General features: G+C 34.1%; 9 protein-coding genes across 9 annotated transcripts; 3 read left to right on the top strand and 6 right to left on the bottom strand.

The window, feature by feature from the left end:
• Window positions 1-1368: 1368 nt before the first annotated feature.
• On the bottom strand, window positions 1369-4311 carry RO3G_16071 (uncharacterized protein; the record flags this gene model as incomplete). The annotated part of the gene is made up of 4 exons (XM_067670655.1): window positions 1369-1372; window positions 1554-1663; window positions 1723-3448; window positions 3500-4311. The coding sequence occupies 4 exons, from the start codon at window positions 4309-4311 to the stop codon at window positions 1369-1371; spliced, it is 2652 nt and encodes an 883-aa protein (XP_067526756.1).
• A 1305-nt stretch (window positions 4312-5616) lies between these two features.
• On the top strand, window positions 5617-6567 carry RO3G_16070 (uncharacterized protein; the record flags this gene model as incomplete). The annotated part of the gene is made up of 4 exons (XM_067670654.1): window positions 5617-5990; window positions 6048-6142; window positions 6200-6352; window positions 6548-6567. 4 exons carry the CDS (start codon window positions 5617-5619, stop codon window positions 6565-6567), a joined length of 642 nt encoding a protein of 213 aa, XP_067526755.1.
• A 1823-nt stretch (window positions 6568-8390) lies between these two features.
• RO3G_16069 (uncharacterized protein) lies at window positions 8391-8851 on the bottom strand (the record flags this gene model as incomplete). The annotated part of the gene is made up of 4 exons (XM_067670653.1): window positions 8391-8446; window positions 8499-8556; window positions 8611-8799; window positions 8849-8851. The coding sequence occupies 4 exons, from the start codon at window positions 8849-8851 to the stop codon at window positions 8391-8393; spliced, it is 306 nt and encodes a 101-aa protein (XP_067526754.1).
• Window positions 8852-9219: 368 nt separating this feature from the next.
• Window positions 9220-11393, top strand: RO3G_16068 (uncharacterized protein; the record flags this gene model as incomplete). Its single annotated transcript, XM_067670652.1, has 7 exons — window positions 9220-9543; window positions 9599-9629; window positions 9780-10030; window positions 10078-10671; window positions 10721-10843; window positions 10901-11221; window positions 11271-11393. 7 exons carry the CDS (start codon window positions 9220-9222, stop codon window positions 11391-11393), a joined length of 1767 nt encoding a protein of 588 aa, XP_067526753.1.
• Window positions 11394-11802: 409 nt separating this feature from the next.
• On the top strand, window positions 11803-14040 carry RO3G_16067 (methylcrotonoyl-CoA carboxylase beta chain; the record flags this gene model as incomplete). The annotated part of the gene is made up of 11 exons (XM_067670651.1): window positions 11803-11854; window positions 11911-11971; window positions 12023-12046; window positions 12106-12204; window positions 12262-12301; window positions 12363-12387; window positions 12444-12506; window positions 12586-13146; window positions 13217-13542; window positions 13600-13889; window positions 13971-14040. 11 exons carry the CDS (start codon window positions 11803-11805, stop codon window positions 14038-14040), a joined length of 1611 nt encoding a protein of 536 aa, XP_067526752.1.
• Window positions 14041-14295: 255 nt separating this feature from the next.
• On the bottom strand, window positions 14296-14658 carry RO3G_16066 (uncharacterized protein; the record flags this gene model as incomplete). Its single annotated transcript, XM_067670650.1, has 2 exons — window positions 14296-14415; window positions 14482-14658. The coding sequence occupies 2 exons, from the start codon at window positions 14656-14658 to the stop codon at window positions 14296-14298; spliced, it is 297 nt and encodes a 98-aa protein (XP_067526751.1).
• Window positions 14659-14884: 226 nt separating this feature from the next.
• On the bottom strand, window positions 14885-16491 carry RO3G_16065 (uncharacterized protein; the record flags this gene model as incomplete). The annotated part of the gene is made up of 5 exons (XM_067670649.1): window positions 14885-14986; window positions 15040-15087; window positions 15435-15947; window positions 16004-16079; window positions 16130-16491. 5 exons carry the CDS (start codon window positions 16489-16491, stop codon window positions 14885-14887), a joined length of 1101 nt encoding a protein of 366 aa, XP_067526750.1.
• Window positions 16492-18087: 1596 nt separating this feature from the next.
• On the bottom strand, window positions 18088-18479 carry RO3G_16064 (uncharacterized protein; the record flags this gene model as incomplete). The annotated part of the gene is made up of 2 exons (XM_067670648.1): window positions 18088-18378; window positions 18426-18479. The coding sequence occupies 2 exons, from the start codon at window positions 18477-18479 to the stop codon at window positions 18088-18090; spliced, it is 345 nt and encodes a 114-aa protein (XP_067526749.1).
• Window positions 18480-19361: 882 nt separating this feature from the next.
• Window positions 19362-20701, bottom strand: RO3G_16063 (uncharacterized protein; the record flags this gene model as incomplete). The annotated part of the gene is made up of 9 exons (XM_067670647.1): window positions 19362-19418; window positions 19468-19578; window positions 19623-19835; window positions 19883-20006; window positions 20053-20120; window positions 20165-20243; window positions 20287-20316; window positions 20414-20658; window positions 20699-20701. The coding sequence occupies 9 exons, from the start codon at window positions 20699-20701 to the stop codon at window positions 19362-19364; spliced, it is 930 nt and encodes a 309-aa protein (XP_067526748.1).
• Window positions 20702-21298: the final 597 nt, after the last annotated feature.

Genomic DNA, 21298 nt, shown 5'->3' with positions numbered 1-21298 from the left:
GTTCTTTGTTGGAGAAGTTTGAGTAGTTTATCTTAAGTTGCTTTTGAAGCTCACTCAATTGTTTTTCTAAAGCATGCGATTCACTTTTTATTTTTATAAAAAGAATTAGTAGAAATACGAATACAAGCAGTTCTTTTTTATACCTTGCAAGGTCGGCTAAGTTAAGTATAGATTCTTTATTCAAAATACCTTCTTGTTCTTTTATATTTTCAGCTTGGTTCTTTGTATTTCTTGGGCGCCGTCTTCTTCGGCCACTTTTATTTTTATGTTGGCTTTGGTTTTTATTTAACTTTGATTGATTACTAGACTGCATAATAGTTGATTTGAAAAAGTCATTATCCAACTTATTTTACGAAAAAAAAAAGTAATAATAATAATAAAAAATTCTATTGTGATAAAACAATGCAGTGGGAAAGTTTTTGGTCATATGGAGGCCATACTCCGACTAAAGGCGTCACTCTCTAAACAGTTGTTTCTTCATTTTAATGAGTTTAGTCGTTTAGAATATGTATAAAATGTTTTATTCTTCGCTTTCATTTATATCTGCTCCCTTTTCTTGTTGAAGCATTAACTGTGTTAATTTTTATCTGATAGCAGTAAAAGAGCAAGATGTTGGATTGCTTAAGTAGCTGACTGTCTTTTTTCCCAAGTTCATTTTATTCTGAGATGCTTTTTAATATCGCTAGGAGATTTGCAAGCTAGCTTTTGTAATGCTCCCTTTTTTTCTTTGTAAGAGGATTACTATCTACTCATAACTTTCGCATGATTTATGTACAACGTATAGAAAAGATTCACGCTCCACTCATAATGTATTTCTTTTTGCTGCTTGCTATAAACTAGAATCGACAGTGTTTTACTTGTATAATTGCGACAAGGCTTTTATAATCATGTATTATCCGTTGTTTCCCAAATAGTGTCATAATCACCGGCTTGTTTATTTATAGATGCCAACCAATATTTCTAATCAAATTTATAATCTTTTTTGCTGCTTTCTGCTTTTTGTTGCCTGGCAAGAAAGCAACCAAACAGTTATTGAAGAATAAAGTACTTGCAGACTTACTCAAAAGACTTGATGTCTATAGCTGTCTATATATTGTTAAAAAAGCATCGACATTTAATGGGCCTGCTCAAATAGGAGATTTTGGAATTCCTTTAAAAACTTGCTACAAGAAGCATTCATATTGAGAGTAATGAATTATTTCCATATACATATTGAAGAATGACATTTGTTAATTCTAATTGATATTAAGTATAAGCATTTCATAGGCATCGGAAAAGACAAAGACAGGAGGCATTGCCTCTTTCATTGTCCTTACAATTTCCTCTAATGACAATAACCTCCTTTGATATTATCCAATTTGTATCCTATCATCTAAACAAATGTAATAAATAATCAATATACCCTATCCTTTAATATGCTTGCTATATTATAGAGCTTCTCATTATTATAAATTTGAATACAAGAGCCTATTCAGGCATAACGAATAAAAATGCATTTATTTAAATTTACAGTAAAATGAAAATGAATACATATGGAAACCACTTTTATTTACAATTGCTTAAAGGTATCAATAAACTTTTCAATCTTTACACGTAAATTACTATCTAGTGCTTTGATCTTCCTTCCAGACTTCATTTCTTTATCCACAATATAATGTGTGATCTATACATGAATAACCAAAATTTAAGTTAATTACTTTTTCTTCTTCTTATGCTTTTTACCTTTCTTGCCATATCTTTAAACAAGTGTTTGTCACCTTTCCATAAACATTGCTGATTTGTTAAACTCAAGTATTTTGTAACCACTTTTCCAATCTCGTTTTTTAGTTCAATTTCATTTAAACCTTCGTCTTCTTCAGTTATGCTAGCCGCAGGCGTTGATATTTTCCCAGCAGTAGGGTGAGGTGACGGTGATCGCGAAAGAGGAGGCTGTGAAGGAGGAGGAGGAGGAGGAGGAGGAGGTGGAGGAGAAAGGACAGGTGGTGGTGGCGGTGGAAGTGGAAATGGTGGAGGAGAAGAAGTAGGTGGAACAACATGAGCTTGATCCTCTTGAGGTAGTTCCCATTGTGCTTGTTGCGTAAGTGTATTGTAATAATAACCTGATCCATCTTCATTCATAACTAACTGCCAATTCACAGGCAATGATGACTGTTCTTGTGTTGGACAATGATAATTATAATTATAGTAATAATAATAATAATTATAATAATCGTACAGATTGTTTTGGCTATTTACAGTAGTAACATTATTTTTTGTAAGTCCAGTGGGTATATCGCTTGGTAATGTTGGATACTTCATTATCCTCGCTAGTTCTTCAATTGTTGTATTTATGGGAATATATTCATAATAATCATCATCTGGGTCGAATAGCTCTCTAGTCGATTCAAATCTAATCTTTTTCTTTGGACTTGTTTCTTTTTTCTTACTACTAAATACATTGTTACCTTCAGCAGAAGCAGTAGTGATAATATCATTAGGAGCAGCAATTATAGTAGTATCCTCCAAAATAGGTGTAGTACCCATAGCAATATTATCAGTAACATTAATAGTATCAGTAATAAGGCTACTATGATTGTTGTCTGCCATCTCCACATGGGGTCTTTTAGGGATGCGGTAGACACTTTTCAGTTCTTTCCATTTATTTAATAGATCTGTTGCTAATTGACTAATTTTTTCGTTTTCGTGTTTAGTAAATCGTTCGACTACATCAAGTAGTTTACAGTCTTCAAGTCCATTTCGATTAGCAAGTGGCAATTGTTCCAATACCTCCAGTGACTTGTATACAATGGTGTCATTATGCTTCCATTCGCCCAGCCAAAACTTGAGCATTCTAAGACCGTGTAACCGGATAATCATTTTCAAAATATCTCTTCCATACGAATTATATGGGTTTGTTAATTTTAATCGCATTAAAAGTTTGTTGACCAACTTTGGTTTTCCAACTGAGTTCAACATTTTCTTTACAAACGCTTGAACTCTATCCACATCCTGCAGAGGCTGAATCTTTTCAATATTCACTTCATTATCATCTTCTGAGGAACTATCTGAATCTGTCAGCACCTCTTCTTCCACGTGTTCGTTTGTTGCTGCTGCTCCAATAAATCCTTTACAGTTTACTTCACCACAAAAGCATTTTTGTGCTACAGCTCCGTATCGTTCAAATTTATAGTCAAAAGTCAATTCTTCTCCCGCTTTGATGTTTCGACTTGTAAATATCCCGATTCTCATCTTTTTACCAATCACCCATTTCTGAGTTACACAGTTTGGACGACAAGAATGGTTCATGAACCTCGCCAGACAGCCCTTTCTGGTAGCATCGATAATTTCATCGTTTTTGAGCGTCATGAAATAATAATGCTTGAACCCTTGAGCATCGTATTCTCTTGTTCGATGCAAAAATTCATTTTGGGTAATGACTTCTCCAATATATTCCATAATAAATGAATTACTACAATAGTCAAATCAGTCATAGTGTACAAGTAAAAACAGTGAAATTTACCTTGATAAATCAGTTAATGCTCTTAAACCATAGCCTTTTTTTTCAGTTCGAATAACATCAACTCTAGCATATTGTCCAAGCTGAAATCGTCTATTTCTACATAATCTACCACATGGACAATCTTGAGCGATGCATTCCATAAACATCATACGATTGATACAAGCATTATCATCACCACAAGCTTCAGAAGGGTCATCTAGGTCTGGATCATATTTGCATTCACACGGCATAGATTCTTCTGCCATAGATCTTCCTGTTGCTGAGCCAATATATATGTTTTCTCCTATGTTTTCATATGTTTCCATAGCATCAGCAGTAGCTGATGGTAACTGTTTTGTATCAATCATTTTCACTAACTGGCCGTCTGTTTTATCTTGATATGATTCTTCTGATACAATTGAATGTTCATATTCTGCCACATAACCTTCCGATAGGGTTTCCTCTTGTCCTTCCTCTTCTGACATGTCATCATCTTGTTCTATATCCAAATCTTCCTCTTGCTCCGAGCAATAGCAGTCTTCATCCTCTTCTTCGGTATTTACCGGGGCTCTTGGAGGTCGCTTCGAGCCAAATTCGAAATGGAACTCAAACATACTTGTCTTGACCACAATAGACTGTTGCTGTTGCTTTTGTTGGTCTTGTTCTTTTGTATCTTGTTTCATTCTATCCCACATTTCTTGTGAAGTATTTGCAGTGGAAGTAAGTTGAACAACATTCACTTTTGAAGAAGGATGAGTCGGTTTTAATTGTGTCTTGTCCAATACTTGAAAAGAATGGGTGTTATTAAAGGATGCGTCGTCATCCAACGTCATACCTGAATTTACTTGCTTAATTATTATATAGTTTGCTGGGTCTTCAATGATCTATGCAGACATAATTAAAGTAAGTATATGTTTTTAATCGTCCTGCTCTTTTACTTACAAATATTTAATAAAAAACAAAAAAAAGAAAAATATTGAAAAAAGCGTTTCTTATAAAGTCTGGTTGGTTCAACCAGCTTAATTGTGATTTTTTTGTGACCGGAATAAAATACCGGACATTTTTCCTCGAGGCAGTGATCTTTCTAATGTGATAACTGATTAGGCTCACATTTAACAATTTCAAGCAATGGTACACTTTATGTTTACAGTGTATAAAGACATCATTTAAAATTGAGCGCCAATCTTATTCACCGATATGGGCTTATATATAAATAATGTTTTATTTCTATTTTATTTTACAATAGTATTTCAAGGTAAAAAAAAAAGGAACCAGGAACCAAACAGTTTGATGAAGAACGAATTTAACATAAAGTATATGTTATATGATTGGCTGTAATAAAGAATTTATGAAAACATGATATTCATCTCTGTGGAGACAATAACCAATTTAGATAACGCGCTATTGAAAATAGGATTTATAACAAAGCAAATCATTTCTGAATGGTACAATCTTTTTACTAGTAAAGACAAATATGATTGTTTAAACAGCTTACAAGAGAAAATAGTGTATGAAAAGAAGTTGGCTTTATTCACAAGTTTACTAAAGTCACAAAACAATGCTATTTTTTGTGATAAACAAGTTAGTACATGTTCTTCTGTAATGGCTCTTTTTACTATAATTGAGAAGAAGTATAAACCACTATGATCAATAAATGATATATGTATTTTGTGTATCAGCTAAACTTGTTCAACCGCAGCAAAGGCCTAATGACTTTCCTAACCAAACGCATTTTCATGTACTTTAGGATTTGTTTTTTTAGATGTCGTCATCTAAGTAAGAGCTTACAGCTTTTTTAAGGTCAGCAAGATCATAGCTTACATGAACTCAGTTATAGATTAATGTAGTAGAGTTGCTTATTCAACTGGGCAATACGATTCATTTTGATGAATATCTTTTAGCCCTAATTGTTTCGGTGGGAAAAGGCGGGTTTTAAACCTTTTTTCTATTTTTCTTTTTTTTTTTTATGAAAAAGCCTGAATTGTGATAACAAAGAAGGAAATAAAAAAAACTCCTTCTTTTTCGTCCCCCTTTTTTTGTTGTTTTTATTTTTATTATTTTTTTATTCTTTTTTTTTTATTTTTTTTTTATTTTTCTTTTTTCAACTTAATCGTTTTCTCTTTTTCTTTCTCAAAAAAATGTACTCACCTACACAGCAAGATTTTAACCTTGAAAATGATCATTTTTCATCAAATGGAATGATGGGGACTCCACATACAACAGTCGGAGCTGTTCCCGTTGTACGAAACAGTCGGTTATTTAACCCATCTTATCAACTCCATCAACGTCAAAATTCATTTGGTACAGTGGCTTCTATTGCCATGAGTCCTCCTAACCGTGGTGTACCTTACGATAATAATAATTCCCAGAACTGGTTTGGTACAAGTCTTGATTCAAATACTTCTTCATTTGGTCAGTCACCTATCTTTACTGGTATTGTATCTCCTTCTGCTTCCACTGGTCATTTGGATAATTATACTGTTAATGATGAAGAAGAAGTGAATCAAAAAAAGTAAGTAAAGTGGATGAGAAGAAAGAGAGAAAGAGATGACTTATAAAATTATAAAAGCCTTCAAGAGATATTTGAAAAAAGACGTCGAAGAAGAGAAAGTCATAATGCGGTTGAAAGAAGAAGAAGAGATAATATAAATGAGCGTATACAAGGTAAAAAGAAAGAAAAAGGAAAAGAAAAAGTAAGAATTATTTATATTTGTGTGATAGAATTGTGTGCTTTATTACCAGAAAGACTAATAGAAGCAGCACCGACCAGTTCAAATGTGATGTCAGTAACTAATGGTCAAGCGAATACGAATGGAAGAGCAATAAATAAAGGCACTATTTTGAAATTATCTGTGGACCATATTAAGGAACTACGTGAAGAAGTGACACAATATCAAGAAAGGATAAGAGAATTAGAGCAAATGATTGAAGCAGCAAAAAAAGGGGAAATAATAAAAGATGAAAATATGAAACAATCATTTCTTAATAACAATTCATCAACAGCTGAAAAATCTCACCAACAAATGGGATCATTGCAGTTTAGTCAACAATTTAACAATTTGCAAATAGGTTCAAATCATCATTCATAATCTTTTTTTTCTTTCTTTATTATTCTTTTGTTTTTAAATAAATATTCATGTACTTTCTGATTACATCTTTTATGTTTCATTTTATGCATCGTTCTATGACTAAAGTATCCAAGGCCATTACTTTTTATATCACACAAATTTACACTAAATATCCCAAGGGTTTTGAAATGAAATCCATTCGTTTTATTTGAAAATCTTTAGCTTAGCAAAGTAAGTTATCTTTATATTTTGTTTGGATAATAAACTATAAAAGAAATTGAATGTCTATGAAAAAATATTTAAAACAAGTAGAGCAAAAGACAAACAACTAAAAGGATAATATTTATTGATGATTACAATAATAACTGTATCCAGTTGAAGCTTTTATCCACTAATAGATTGTGCAAGGAGTTTTCTTGTGTGCAAAAGAAGGTTGAGATTATTCAAAGGCATTCACAAGAGAAATTATGCCCGATTTCTGGCTGTCACAATAAGTGAGTTAATTGTTTTTTTTTTTCTTTTTTTTTTTTTTTTTTTTTTTTTTTTTTTTTTTTGGGGTTGGTAATGGAAGAGATCGATCACAGCAACAATAATAAAAAACGAAAAATAGAGCACAAGTGCAGTTATTGTGAAAAAACATATAAGAAATTATGCAAACTTGCTGAACACGAAAGATCTCATACAGGAGAGGTGGGCCTTTTCGTTTAATTGGTGTCAAAAGTTATTAATTGAACTTTAGAGGCCTTATGTCTGTAATTTTCCTAATTGCAGTAAAGCCTATCGTAGATCTTCTCACCTCTCTGTCCATTTAAAAAGCCATTCTAGTGTTAAAGACTTTTACTGTTCTTTTGAAAACTGTGAAGCTGCATTCACAACAAGACAACATCTTCAACGTCATGAAAAAACGCATACAGCACCTCTATTGCAGGTAAGAAGAAAAAGAAAAGATCGTCTTCTCTTTCTTACGCATGTCGATATAGTGTGATTTTCCGGGTTGTACAGAAGTGTTTGCAAAAAGAGTTAAATTAAGATGGCATAAAGCCTCACATAATAAAAACTCTCATGTTTGTGAGTGTGGTAGTACATTTGATAGTTTGCAAGCCTTGGAGAAACATCAAAACAGAGTCCATAAAAGTAAGAAAGAGAGCTACGTATTAGAAGGTTTTATCTTACTTATCAAATAGACCCTGTATTATACAACTGTGATCAATGTGGGATTGTATTCAAAAAATGGACAGAACTGCGTAAACACATTAGACATGAACATCCGATAGTTTGTAATATCTGTCAAAAGACTTATACCAAGCAAAATAACTTGAGACAGCATATCAAAGAAAAGCATACAGAGCAAGACCCTATTCAATGCGAGTGGCCTGGCTGCAACTCCATTCTACAATCGGTAACTATTTTTTGTATGTGATATTGACAGAAAAGCTAAACATAACCAAAATTTTGTAGAAAAGAAGCTACAAGACACATGTTTCAGTGGTACATGAGCAAGACACACGCTTCAAGTGCGATACATGTGGCAAAGGGTTTCCTTATAAATCTATGTTCACAAAACATATAGTGACTCATGTCTCAGTAAGTTTGTATATTTGGTATCTATTTGATCTAACCTTTTCTTTATTTATAGAAAGATGTGCCTACTTTTCCAAAGCAAGATTCGCCTTCATTAGCAGAAAAAATAACTGGACATAACCATTACAAAAGAAAAAATTATTCATTAGAGTGTCCATTCAAAGACTGTCAATATAAATTCGCGAATGACTATTTATTAAGAAAACATTTAGAAGGTTCAATCCATACAGAAGATATCGAACTATTTAAAGCCAATAACCCTTCTACTGCTGCATAACCTCTAATGGGTTTTGAATGACAATCAACAAGTAATCTTGGTCTATCAAGCAAAGTCAGTATGTGTATAGAAAAAAAGATAAATAGAATTATACCCGGTGCAACCATGATTTCGTGTTTCTTGGTTCTTAGACGTAAGAATGTCAAATCATTCTACACATTAAAAAAGTGAATAATCATTACAAAATAAAGCTGTATTTATCGTACTTGGTCATCTAGCGTCTTGACTGTCGTTCTTGCTTGCTGAATAAGAGAAGCAATCAAATGACCATATTGTTTACTCATCTCTTGGTCTAAAGTTGAACGAATAGTTGCTCCTTCACTGTTTATAATCACAACAGCTTTTACACCTTTTTTACTAGATATACGCTTTATCGTTTCCTCTACATCAAACGTCTTCAAAAGAGTTGAGTTTATATAAATACAGCCTTTCTTTTCTGGTTACCATTTTAAATAATTGGGGGTATATGTAATACAGTTAAAAACAAGAGAAAAGAGCAACCATTTTTTATTCTCTTGAAAGACCACACCCAGTCGGACATACAAAATAGATGCCACGCTTAAACTGGGAGAGAGAGAGAGAGAGAGAGAGAGAAAGAAAACATAAAAGAGATAGAACAGGACGAAAAGAATGAGGCAAAGTACTCTTACTTTCTAGGAAGAGACTGTTTAAGTTATATAATTAAATATTTTTTTTTGTAGTTTTACAGAATACATACACAATAAGGGGAAGGAACCGTAGGAACAAACACTTTTTTTTATTTTCGTGTCGGAAACAAGATTTTTTTTTTATTTTTACTTTGTTTAATAGATTCAATGGATAAACTTATCAATCACCTTAACGATCAAATTGAAAGAATAAACTTGACTACAAGTGAAATTGGACTATCACATGAGTTGAAGGAAGACAAAATTAAAAGTTTTATGGAAGCAATTGAACAGTTTGCAAGTGATCAGTGCGCACTTGTTGAAAAAGAAAAACAAGATATAATCAAAGCAACTGAAAATACACACAGATCAATATTATCATATAAACGGCTCATGGGCGAGTATGTAGCAAACACAGCCATTATTGATCCAAACAAATCACTCAAAGACAATTTGCAAGAAATGCAACAAGAATTAATACAGGTGAAAGAGGTAAATACCCTTTCTTTTCTATTTCTCCTCTATTGATTGACACTATTATGAATAGAAATATAATGAAAAGCTGTTACACGTACAAGGTAAGAATATCTAATGGAATACAAGCAAATTGATTCAACTAAATAACTTTAAAGAACTGCATACACAATTGGGAGCACTAAGCAGCGCGTTAGGCAATTTTGTAAATAAGAACTTGATCGCAACAACAGAGATAGATGTGTCATCTCTAGCTGTTAACAGCCTAGAGGACGAACTACAACGTGCAGAACATGAATATGCAAACAGAAAGGCCTTGGTAGATCATTCTGTGAATGAGATGTGTAATATAATAGCCACATTGGGCCTGGATACAACACAAAATAAAAGAGACAATCTGATTATGGAATATCATTTGGAAACAAACCCAACCAACAAGATGAAATTGTGCAACATGTTTGTATCGGACGATAATATGAGTTGGATCGCTCAAAGAAATGCAGAGGTAGGAAAACAAGGAAGCGGCTCTATTATACTCACTGATAGCATTAGCTAAAAGAGATCAAGGAAGAAATCGAAGGTCGTAAAGAAGAATTAACGCAAAAATTAAAGCACCTTTGGAACAGATTACGAATCGATCAAGAAGAATGCGAAGTGTTTCTAATGGCTAACAGAGGGTTGACTCAAGAAGAGTTGATGTGTTATGAACAAGAGCTCCAAAGATTACTTGTGTTGAAACAGGATCGTATTGGTGAATTTATTGAGAGAGCAAGAGAAGAGCTAAAATCGCTGTGGGATCAACTGTACTATTCAGAAACTCAAAGACAGCATTTCCTTCCTGCCTATTCAAGTAAAAACAAGCCATGTATAAAAAAGACCTATCTAACCACTCAGTGCGTAGGTGAATTGACTGATGAAGTACTAGAGGCACATGAAAATGAAATATCACGACTTCGGCTTGAAGTAGAAGATTCAAAATATATCCTGGACCGTATTGATAAATATATGCAGCTAAAAGAAGAAATTGAAGAATTTGAAGCCTCAACAAGAGATCCCAACAGGCTGTTTGGAAAAGGTCAACGAGATCCAGGACGTTTACTTCGTGAAGAAAAGTTTAGAAAACGCGTCGATCGTGAGCTGCCCAAGGTAATACACGTGTTTTTATGTGATCTGCTGTGAAATAACTTGTGTATAGCTGAGAATGGAGCTTGAAGGCTCATTGCTAGAATATGAAGCATTGAAAAGTCGTCCTTTCTTGGTCAACGGTAAACCTTACTTGGATGTTATTTATGAAGCAAAGGAAACAGTACAACAAAAAGTATATAAAAAAAAGGAGGGACTGTACATACAATGTATATTGACTGTGAAATAATAGCCAGCTGTGACCACACCCAAGACACCTAAAAGAGAAACAATGCCTCGCAAACCATTTACGAGCCCAAGAACGACATCTAATAAATACCACATGTTCAATACACCCCAGTTCAATCGAACACAGACTTATCATACAACCACCGAACTAAAACCAACAAGGATAGACAACTCAATTAGCATTTTGCATCGCGTAAGAGAAAGAAATATTCGAAAGAGACCTCAAAAACCTATACGAAAAGGACATTTTGGAAGTGATGACGATGATATTGAAGAAGAAGCTGAAAAAATAATTGTAAATCAAAATGGAAGGAATCAGGCAAAGGTAAGAATTGCTTATGCCCTTGATTTCTTTTATTAAATGAAATGAATAGCAAACACCCATCAAACAAAGACAAGTGGATGCTGAATTTGAAAGCGATGATAATTTAGGCGTAAATCTTGATATATTTGATGATGGGCCTGATTTCAGTGACATGTCAGATATTGATTCATGAATACACTGTGGGAATATATACGAGAGCAAATAAAAAAATATTTACTATGTATGTGTCTGCGTGTGTTACCACTTGGTGTGCGTGGGAAAATAAGTGGGATTGTCCATCCTCTCTCTCTCTCTCTCTCTTTTTTTTTTTTTTTTTTTTCTTTTCTCTTTTTTTTATACGAAATGTTATCTTTGAGAGCATTAAACCAAGTTAGAACAGGAATCGTAAAAAACACGAAACCTGCTATTACAACTCTATTTAAGTCTCATTATCATTCGTTCCATGAAGATAATGCTTCTGTGATACCTAATGTTGTCGAAACGGCCAGTGCGTCCTTTAAGGTAAAAAAAAAAGAAGAGAATGAAATGATAGATGAAACATGGATGGCTGATTCATGTCGCAAAAGGAAAACGCAGAAAAAATGCAAAAACTAGTGGATGACTTAAATTTGAAAACTGAAAAAATCAAGTTGGGTAAGTTGGATGTGAATACACAAAGGAAATAAATAAAAAACTAAATAAAAAACAAGGTGGAGGGGAATCAGCACGCCAAAGACATTTGTCTCGTAAGAAGATGCTTCCAAGAGATAGGTAAAGTTGTACATGTATTGAAAATAGCATATTAACCAGCTTGTACATTAGAATCAATCGATTATTAGATCCAAAGTAACTATAAACAAAAAAAAAAAAAGTAGAAAAAGGCTTACAAGTAAATTGTGATATAGTTCTCCTTTCCTTGAGCTGTCTGCTTTAGCTGGCTATGAGCTATATGAAGATGTTGTGCCTGCAGGTGGTATTATCACCGGTATTGGACGCGTCCAAGGGTAAGGTTTTTGATGGTGATGAAAGCGTACCGTGGGAAACTAACGGAGTTTCAATAGAGTCGAATGCATGATTGTAGCTAATGATCCTACTGTTAAGGTAAGAAAAAAAAAAAAGGCAATATGTTATAAGCAAGAGGTTATACTTAAAGTTAAATTAGGGAGGTTCATATTATCCTATTACAGGTAATTGAAAAAGAGAAAGTTGCATGTATAAAGTATATAAACATTCAAGCATCTAGTAAAAAAGCATTTACGTGCTCAAGAAATAGCTAAAGATAATAACCTTCCTTGTATTTATCTTGGTAAAGAGAGAAAAGAGAAATTAAAAGCTAAAAGCAGTGAATTCATTCCTCTCTCCCCCCTTTTTTTTTGCTTTATTAGTTGATTCTGGTGGTGCCAATCTTCCCAGACAAGCCGATGTATTTCCTGATCGTGAACACTTTGGTCGAATTTTCTTTAATCAGGCTAATATGTCTGCTCAAGGAATTCCCCAGATTGCTGCAGTAATGGGTTCCTGTACTGCAGGTGGTGCCTATGTGCCTGCTATGGCGGATGAAAGTATCATTGTTCGAAAGCAAGGCACGATCTTCTTGGCCGGTCCACCTTTGGTCAAGGCTGCCATTGGTGAAACCATCAGTCCGGAGGATTTGGGTGGTGCAGATCTTCACTGCAAGACATCTGGTGTTACGGATCATTATGCCTTGGATGATGAGCATGCTCTTGTCTTGGCTCGTAGAGTGGTGAGCACGTTAAATAGAGTCAAAAAACCTCAATTGGACTTGCGAAGTCCAGAAGATCCCTTGTATTCTCCTGATGAAATTGGAGGTATTGTGGGAGATAATTTGAAAAAGCCTTTTGATAGCAAGAATATTATTGCTCGAATTGTGGATGGCAGCCGATTTGCTGAATTTAAGGAGCATTACGGAACAACTTTAGTGACTGGTAGATAGAGAAAAAAAAAGAAAGGGAGGGAGGTGACATTGAAAAGAACAGAGATTTATGATTTGTATAGGTTTTGCCCACATTCACGGTTATCCTGTTGGTGTTATAGCCAACAATGGTATCCTATTTTCTGAATCAGCCTTAAAAGGTGCTCACTTTATTGAATTATGTTCTCAAAGAGGTATTCCTCTCGTCTTCCTTCAAAATATTACTGGTTTCATGGTAGGTTCCACTGCAGAAGCTGGTGGTATTGCAAAGAATGGCGCTAAGCTAGTCAATGCTGTCTCATGTGCCAAAGTACCCAAGTTTACAGTGATTACAGGAGGTAGTTTTGGTGCTGGTAACTACGGTATGTGTGGTCGAGCTTACTCACCAAGATTCTTATGGATGTGGCCTGTAAGTGGATTGAATTTAATCATCTATTTTAAGAAAAAAAAAATTAATCCTCTATAGAATGCTCGTATCTCTGTCATGGGAGGTGAGCAAAGCGCTAATGTATTGGCTCAAATCACAAGAGAAAGTAAAGCTAAAAAGGGAGAATCTTGGTCGGATGAAGAGCAAGAAAAGTTCATGGCCCCTATTCGTGCTAAATATGAGGCTGAAGGACATCCTTATTATTCAAGTGCTCGTTTATGGGATGATGGTGTCATTAATCCTAGAGATACTAGAGATATCCTTGGGTTATCATTAAGTGCCTCTTTAAATGCACCTATTGAAAAGACAAACTTTGGTGTGTTTAGAATGTAATAAAAGATAGAATTTTTAACCGGGGATCCAAAGCATAATTTCTTTCTTTTTTTTTTTTTTTTTTTTTTCTATAAAAGATGCCTTCCTCATGTAAAGAGATTAGAGAAGAGCTCATTGAGTGTATGCTCAAGTCGAAATGTGTTTTGAAAGGAAATACTATAAAGGAATGTTTTCAACCAGAACATAAAGACGATGTACCTGAAGAATGTCTCAGTATCAAGAAAAGCTTTGCAGAATGTCGAAGGGGAATGGTAATGTTAAAGATTTTCTATTGATTTTTTGTTAAACGTCTTTTACAGATAGATCCACGTATGCGATTTCGTGGAAATAAGACACAGTAAAACGATTTGGTTATCTTTCTCGCTATTTTTTTTAATAAAAACAATTGTATACAAAGATATATTAATCTTCTCCAACCGGAACTTCTTCTTCCAAGTATCGAACTAATTTCACACGCATCTCAGTTGCTTCATCACCGCGAAGTGCATCGCTTATGAATTGAGCTTCAACTTGCATTTGAACCTGAATATAAAATGTTTCTTAGTAAAGCTTTATTTTTTTTTTTTTTTTTTTTTTTTTTTTTTTTACCATCTCCAAGGCACCGCGTAAAACACCACAGTATATATTTGAATACCACAGTCCACCTTCTAATGCTTCATCAGGCAATTCAACAAAGTCTGTCAAGGGATTCTCGTCAAAAATAAGTGAAAACTCCTTATTGTCAGTGGACCAGTTGGTAACACTGGGTGTGATGTTGAGAAACATTTTGAATCCAACCTACATTGAAAGAGTGAACACAGCATCTCAAATAGGTTCTGTAATAAATAATAACCTTTGATATTGCTTCTGCAGTGTCTTTAAACTCTGAGCAGCGAGTGATACCGGATCGAGCAAGAAAGTCTTCAATCATTCTTTGTCCAATGTTGTATCCCCTTTTTTTTTAAAAAAAAAAAAAATGTTAAAGTTTCATGTCAAACTCTTATTTTTTAAACTACATTTTTTCTAATTGCTTGTTGACTTCAGTGTAATCTTCAAAGTCTTTTACGAGCTGAACAACTAAAGAACCATAAGTTAAAGTGAACAACTCTGCATTCTATCAGTAAATACAGTTTAAATAAATGCTTATGAATTATTGAAAGGAATTACTATTTTATCCACTTTGGTCTTCCACACTTCTTCACCTAATGTTTTATACTGTTTTACTGTAGAAGAAGATGACATTTTGCTATCTTTTTTTTTTTTTTAAAAAAATAAAAATAAAAAGGGAAAATTAAAAAAAAAAAGGCACCTACACGTAGTTTATACACAATCTGTGCAACTCCGAAGTGAAAATCCTGTAGTTATGCATAAGTTACGCTTCAGGTTTTACATGTTGATAATAATGCTTTACATTTATTGATGTCTTTATTTAAATAAAGATCAAACCTCTTTTGATAGTGTTGTAGCCACTACTTAAAATTAGATTATATGAATCCGATGACTTGTCCATAAGCATTTGACATTGTGTTCACACCCCAATTAGCATTATGAGCTGCTTCTACCGTCTTATCCATCTCTTCTTCTTTTTTTTCTTTCCAAAAAGCAACTTGAGAAATGACATGTCCTTTGATGACCTTGGTATACATCCAAGTGAATATTGTCATGAAAAAGGTGGTTAGACCAAATAGAATCCATCCATAGAGTTGTGCTTTTGTTAAACTTGAGCTTGTCAAGACAATAACGACCTTGACGATACATGACAAGATCAGTAATATTCCCCAAGTAAAAGTCATGTATCTCATATCTTGACGAAATCTTGCCATGTTGTCATACAAATAATCTAATTTTTTTTGACCCATCGATTTTCTTGTCAGCCGATGAATATCTTGCTTTTTAAGCTCTTCATCATCCTCTGTTCTCGGCATGATTTGATTAGCCAATTGAAATACGAGTGGCTTCAATTCAAACGAGCCTATTTTGATGGGGATTATGCTTATGATACAAGAAAGACCTAAAATAAAAGGTATGATTGATTCACAGATTGTTGAAATCTTTTCATCTGGCTCAGCAATGGACTACTCAAAGGGGATCATTAGATGACTTGCTGCCTCAATTTTTTGGTGTAATTTACCAAAATACCGGAAATAAGAAAACTCAACCCAGCCACGCAGCCAAGAGGATCAAATGTACGATCTCTAATCATGCGTCTATAAAGTCATGTTATTAAAAACCATCAGCATAAGTTCCCATAATTTACATAAAAACAATGGCTAAGGGTGGTGCTGATGCAGTCACCATTGCGAGGACTTGACCGATATAGGGTCTTAACAAGTTATAAAGCAAAAGAGGTAAACCGATACTCCATAAAATAGCCAAAATAAAATTAAATATCGGACGACCTTTCATGAAACTGAAGCTGAATATATCTTGTAAGGTTCCCAAGTCCATCGGTTGTTCTTCGTCTTGTTCCTGAAGTGAGTATTTATACTTGGGTTCTTCTGGAGTAGAAACAAGTGTTGTCGTATTTGACACAGTGCTGTCTTTTTTTTGTAACAATAAATCGCCTGATTCCTTGTCGGTGACTTTGTCGTCTTGTTTATTTCCAAATGGCCACTTCATTTACGCAATGGCAATAGAAAAAAAATAAAAAAAAATAAAAGATGAATAGGATGGCTGAGAATAAAGAGAAAAAGACAATAAGACGGAAATAATGTTTTACCGCCTAATTGAATGCCATAAAGTACACCAAGTAGAGATAAAATGAAATCAGTAGAGTTGTCAGAGCAGAAAAAAAAAAAAAAAGATGGTTTGATGTAGTTAAAAATAGAGAATGGAGGGGGGGGGGAGTACAATGTTTGGATCATCTCAACCATTTCGTTTGGGGAGCAAAGGGAAATAAAATCATCAGAAAACAGCAAATGATCACAGGCATGTCAAACAGTCCACTACTTGATGTAAACAGGGTAGGTTGATGACATGTAAAGTAGTGTTCATCAAAAGCAGTATGTCATCTGTTGATTTTGTCTTTATAGACATGACTATAAGACAAAACCTTCCTCTTGTCTATGATTCACTAGAACCCTATCCAACCTTCTAGAAAAAACTCAGCCCACTGGATCCCTTTCTCGCTTGTTTCTTTTTTTTTTTTTTTTTTGATCTTTATGGATGACGTGTCCATCCAGTATCGAAAAGAGTTCAATCAGGTTTTGATGTCTTTCCAGTGTTCTTTAAGCTTCCTTTTGAAGTATGTTTTGTTTGAGATTGATTTCATGATCTTTTTTGGACAGACAGTGGATGGGATGATTTGTTTTCAAAGAAAGTGATGTCTTGACTTCAGAATCAAATTACTACACTTTTTTTTTTATTGAGATCATTCGTCAGTGTCAAACCAAATAATGTCATTTCATTCTATTCTGTTTTCATCTTTTTTGAAAAAGTGTTCAACAGAGAGTGAGGTACAAGCGCGTCATTCGAGTCACACATTTCGAATGATTTGATTTTCCGAGTTGGAATCACTCAATTCGTTTCTTTTGAAGTCTAGAACATAACAAAAAAAAAAGGGGGGGTCTAGTAGAATCCATTCTGAAATAAAAAAAAGAGGTTACGAAGAATAAAAAAAAGGGTCATACAAGATGCGGTAATTTCAGTTTATAGCATAAAATATAGATTATAAAGTGGTGTCACATCCTATTATTTTTGGTCCAAACACAAGATAAGAATTCATTCGAAAGATTGAATGAATCGTGAGAAAGAGAGTAAAGATTTCAATTTCAACTTTTATACAAAAAAGGAAATACGCTTGGATCAATCCATAAAAGATGACACGGTTCTTGACTTTTTTTTTTCCCCCTTTTTTTTGTTTCTTATTCACTGATTGGTCATTTCATGGGATGGTATGATAGAATAAGCTTGCATTGTAAGTCAGATGTGTGAATTCCAAAAGGATTTGTTTGGTACACAATCGATGTGGGGTAGGAAAAGAAAATAGAATTCAGTGAAATGGTTCGATGACGATCAAAAAAAAAGGGAATACTTTTATTTACAAGATTTTATTCGTTGGTATCTTATTTACTAGGTTATCTTTCTTGTGGAGGTCATCACTGTCTATTTACAAATATATAAAAAAAAAAGGGGGAAAAGAAAAAGGAGGAGGGGATGGGGAAGGGTTGAACCTTTCCAAATAAGGAAATCAAAGATAAGAAAAAAGGTAGAGTATTAATGAAAGAGTGAAAGAGAGTGAATGTGTTTATGATTCTTTTTGGTAGTGAAAGAGTGAGTTGAAGGCAAGTGAAGTTTTGGAGGAGAAAAATGGATTGAGTCAGGTTGAGAAGAGGATGCACTTAAAGAGGGTGAACTGGAAGGTGAAGAATAAATGGAAGATGAAGAAGAATGTTTGGTTGATTTAGGTCGAGGAAAATCAGTGAATTCTGGGTACGTGTAACCTAAGAGTGGATGATTACGAAGGGCATCAGCACGTAGGCATTGTTCACTGCAGTAAAGTGATTCCTGTGAACAGTTAAAATCAAATCGAATGTTTTGTTTGATTTACTTACAGAAAAGGGACTGACTGCTTTATCACAAAAAGTACACCAGTTAAGATCTGCCATTGTTTGAGCTTTAGGACATAAAAAATAGATAAAAGAGAAAAGAAAAGAAAAGGGGGGGATTGGTATTTATGCGCAATTTGAATCCATCGTCACAGTGTTATCTTTTTTAGACTCCCACTGAAATAAGAAAAAAAAAAATTAAAAACGTGCGTGTTATCAAATTCGTCATTGAGAGACTTTATTAGGCATCCAAAGTTTAAAATTTAATTCAGGGAAAACATTACCCCCTTTTTAAACCAATCATCAATAAACATTGTACTATCTTTTCAGTGTATTCTATCAACAACATATGATTGGTAGATAGGATCTATCTTTTAAAATACTTATCACAATCTGATAACAAAAAATTAATTTTCTATAAATTTTTCATTCATTGGCTGATATGTTGATTTCTTTTTATGGAAATCTTCTTTTGCATCATCTGCTTCATCCAAAGATCACTATAGGTCTTTTTCTTCTTTCGTAGTTTAAAAAAAAAAGAAGGATGGAACAAGACAGACCAGCTGATGATTTTACAACAAGAGTGGGCTGAGTTGGATCCAATGGTCCCTTCTTGTCTGTTTTGGTACCTGAATTCGATGAGGAGAGTCATCTTTGGATTGACAATAACAGTGACTACCTTTTCATTTCTCCCCCCTCCTTTCCTTCTTTTTCTTTATTAAGCCGATTAGTTCCGTTTAGAATTCCTTATCTCTTTCTTCCCCTTTTTTGAGTAAAAAGTGAAAGAGTGTCACACTTATCATTATGCATAGGAACCAATGATTTCATTATTATGTTTATTTATAACCACTTTATAGACATTTAATTTTCTTTTGGGGCTTGAATTCAATTCCCAATGATTTCCTTTTATAAAAAAGTGAGAACGAGTGTTGATTTCTATAGTTAATGTTCCATTGCATCTGATTCTTCATTTGGTTCTTGACTATAGATTGTACTTGCCTAAAAGAAAGGATGAGATACAAACAAAAAAAAAAAGAAATCTATTTACTATTTGCCATGTTTGTAAAACATTATCTTCTGCACAACTAGCCAACATCCAGGGTTCAGCAGGATTCCAGCAGAGATCTGATAATCTGTTGGTATGTCCTCCGTGAACAAACTATGGATTTGTTAGAAAGGATCGTCTTGTCACCTTGATCTTACCATCAGTTCAGGTGGTCCATTCTCTGCTTCTTTCTTGCTCTGTTCTTGACCAATCCTTGCTAAATCCCAAATGAAAGCACGACTGTCGTTACTGGCTGTACCCAAGACTGCCTCGTGATGAGGTGACCAAGATAACTGTATCACCTCTTGCTGATGTCCTTTCAATACGTGTAATTTATGATTTAGATTACGTAAATCCCAAAGAGCAGCTGTCTGTACTCAATAAGTATACCATTTCCTATATTCCCTTTTCTATTTACCTTATCAGAAGATCCAGTGGCCAAAATCCATTCATTCCCAGGACTGAATTCGACACAATTGACTTCTAAACTATGTGCTTTGACATGATGAATAGGTTGATAAGATTCATCTCGCGTATCCCAACTAAATAATCATTATGAATGCTTCATCATCACTTTCTCATACTTACATCATCAATTCTTTATCATCACCAACAGATGCAAATACTGAATCATGTTTCATATGCCATCCAACATCCTAATAAAAATCAGAATCCATCCAAAACAAATCAAATCACTTACAGACACACTTGATTTATGTGCTTTATATGTCTGAAGTGGTGAAAGTACTCTGTTTTCTTTTGAAGCTGCAGCAATATCCCTACAAACATCTTAGACTCTATTCAACTCTTCATCTTATTTACCAGTGAGCAATGATACCATCAAAACCAGCACTAATCAAATGAGTAGATCGTGTACGATGTGGATTCCAAGCTAATCCATACCTAATCAAATCCATCAGTTCCCCTTCCTTTCTCCTTCTCCTCTTACCCTTCTTCCGTATGACCCACCAATCTCAGGTCAGGACTGAAAGGTTCATCTTCTTTTGGAAAAGAAGCATGCATCGTTCTATCAAACACATAAACTTCACCAGACCTTGACTTGGTTGCAATCACATTCGGATTCTCATATTGATATCGAGCACGGTTCACTTCTCCTTCATGAACAATCTTTTGTGTAATTTGAATTTGTGCATTATTATAAGCTCCATAACCTCCAATCTCTATCATCTCTCTCTTTTTAAATAACAAATCATCGAAAGCACTCTTTTCTTACCATTGCTGCTCTCTTCATATTTTCGAAGGTCAATGTCCTGGCTGTCTTTCGGCAACTGAACAGAGGCAATCATCAGATGGTTAGGTTCATCGTCATTGGTGTGAGTACCCAACAAAAGTCGTTGTGTTTTATAATTCTTGTCTGGTCTGTTCTCTACATCAGGGAACCACTGGCAAGTTAAACTTGGCCATTCAAGTGATTGAGTAATGACAAGATCATACAGAAAACGCGCATTCTTTTTCCATAATCTATATTCTTCTCTTGTCTTTTCTTCTTTATTTTCAGTATATTCTGAAATATAAATTAGAAATAAACCTTTTTTTTTTATTCTTTCTTTCTTTCTTTCTTGTTTACAATCATACCGTATTCCATGCTTTACAAAAATAAAAAAAAAAAAGAGAAAAAAATAAAGGCGCGTCACGTAAAGCGATGTAAAAGCAAAATGTGTGTACAGAATATTTGAAGGATATGTTGTATCCTATTCTTTATAATCTAATGTGGATGATACATTCATAGGATGATCAATCAGAGAATTTAGACTTGACTTTACAAAAGAGACAAGGGGGGGGGGAATACTAGGATACTTTTTTTGCTCTAAAC

This window comes from Rhizopus delemar, genomic scaffold (genome assembly GCF_000149305.1).
Source record: "Rhizopus delemar RA 99-880 supercont3.18 genomic scaffold, whole genome shotgun sequence".
Lineage (NCBI taxonomy): Eukaryota > Fungi > Mucoromycota > Mucoromycetes > Mucorales > Rhizopodaceae > Rhizopus > Rhizopus delemar.
The sequence above is the reverse complement of the archived record's forward strand: the minus strand, read 5'-3'. Positions and strand labels throughout refer to the sequence as shown.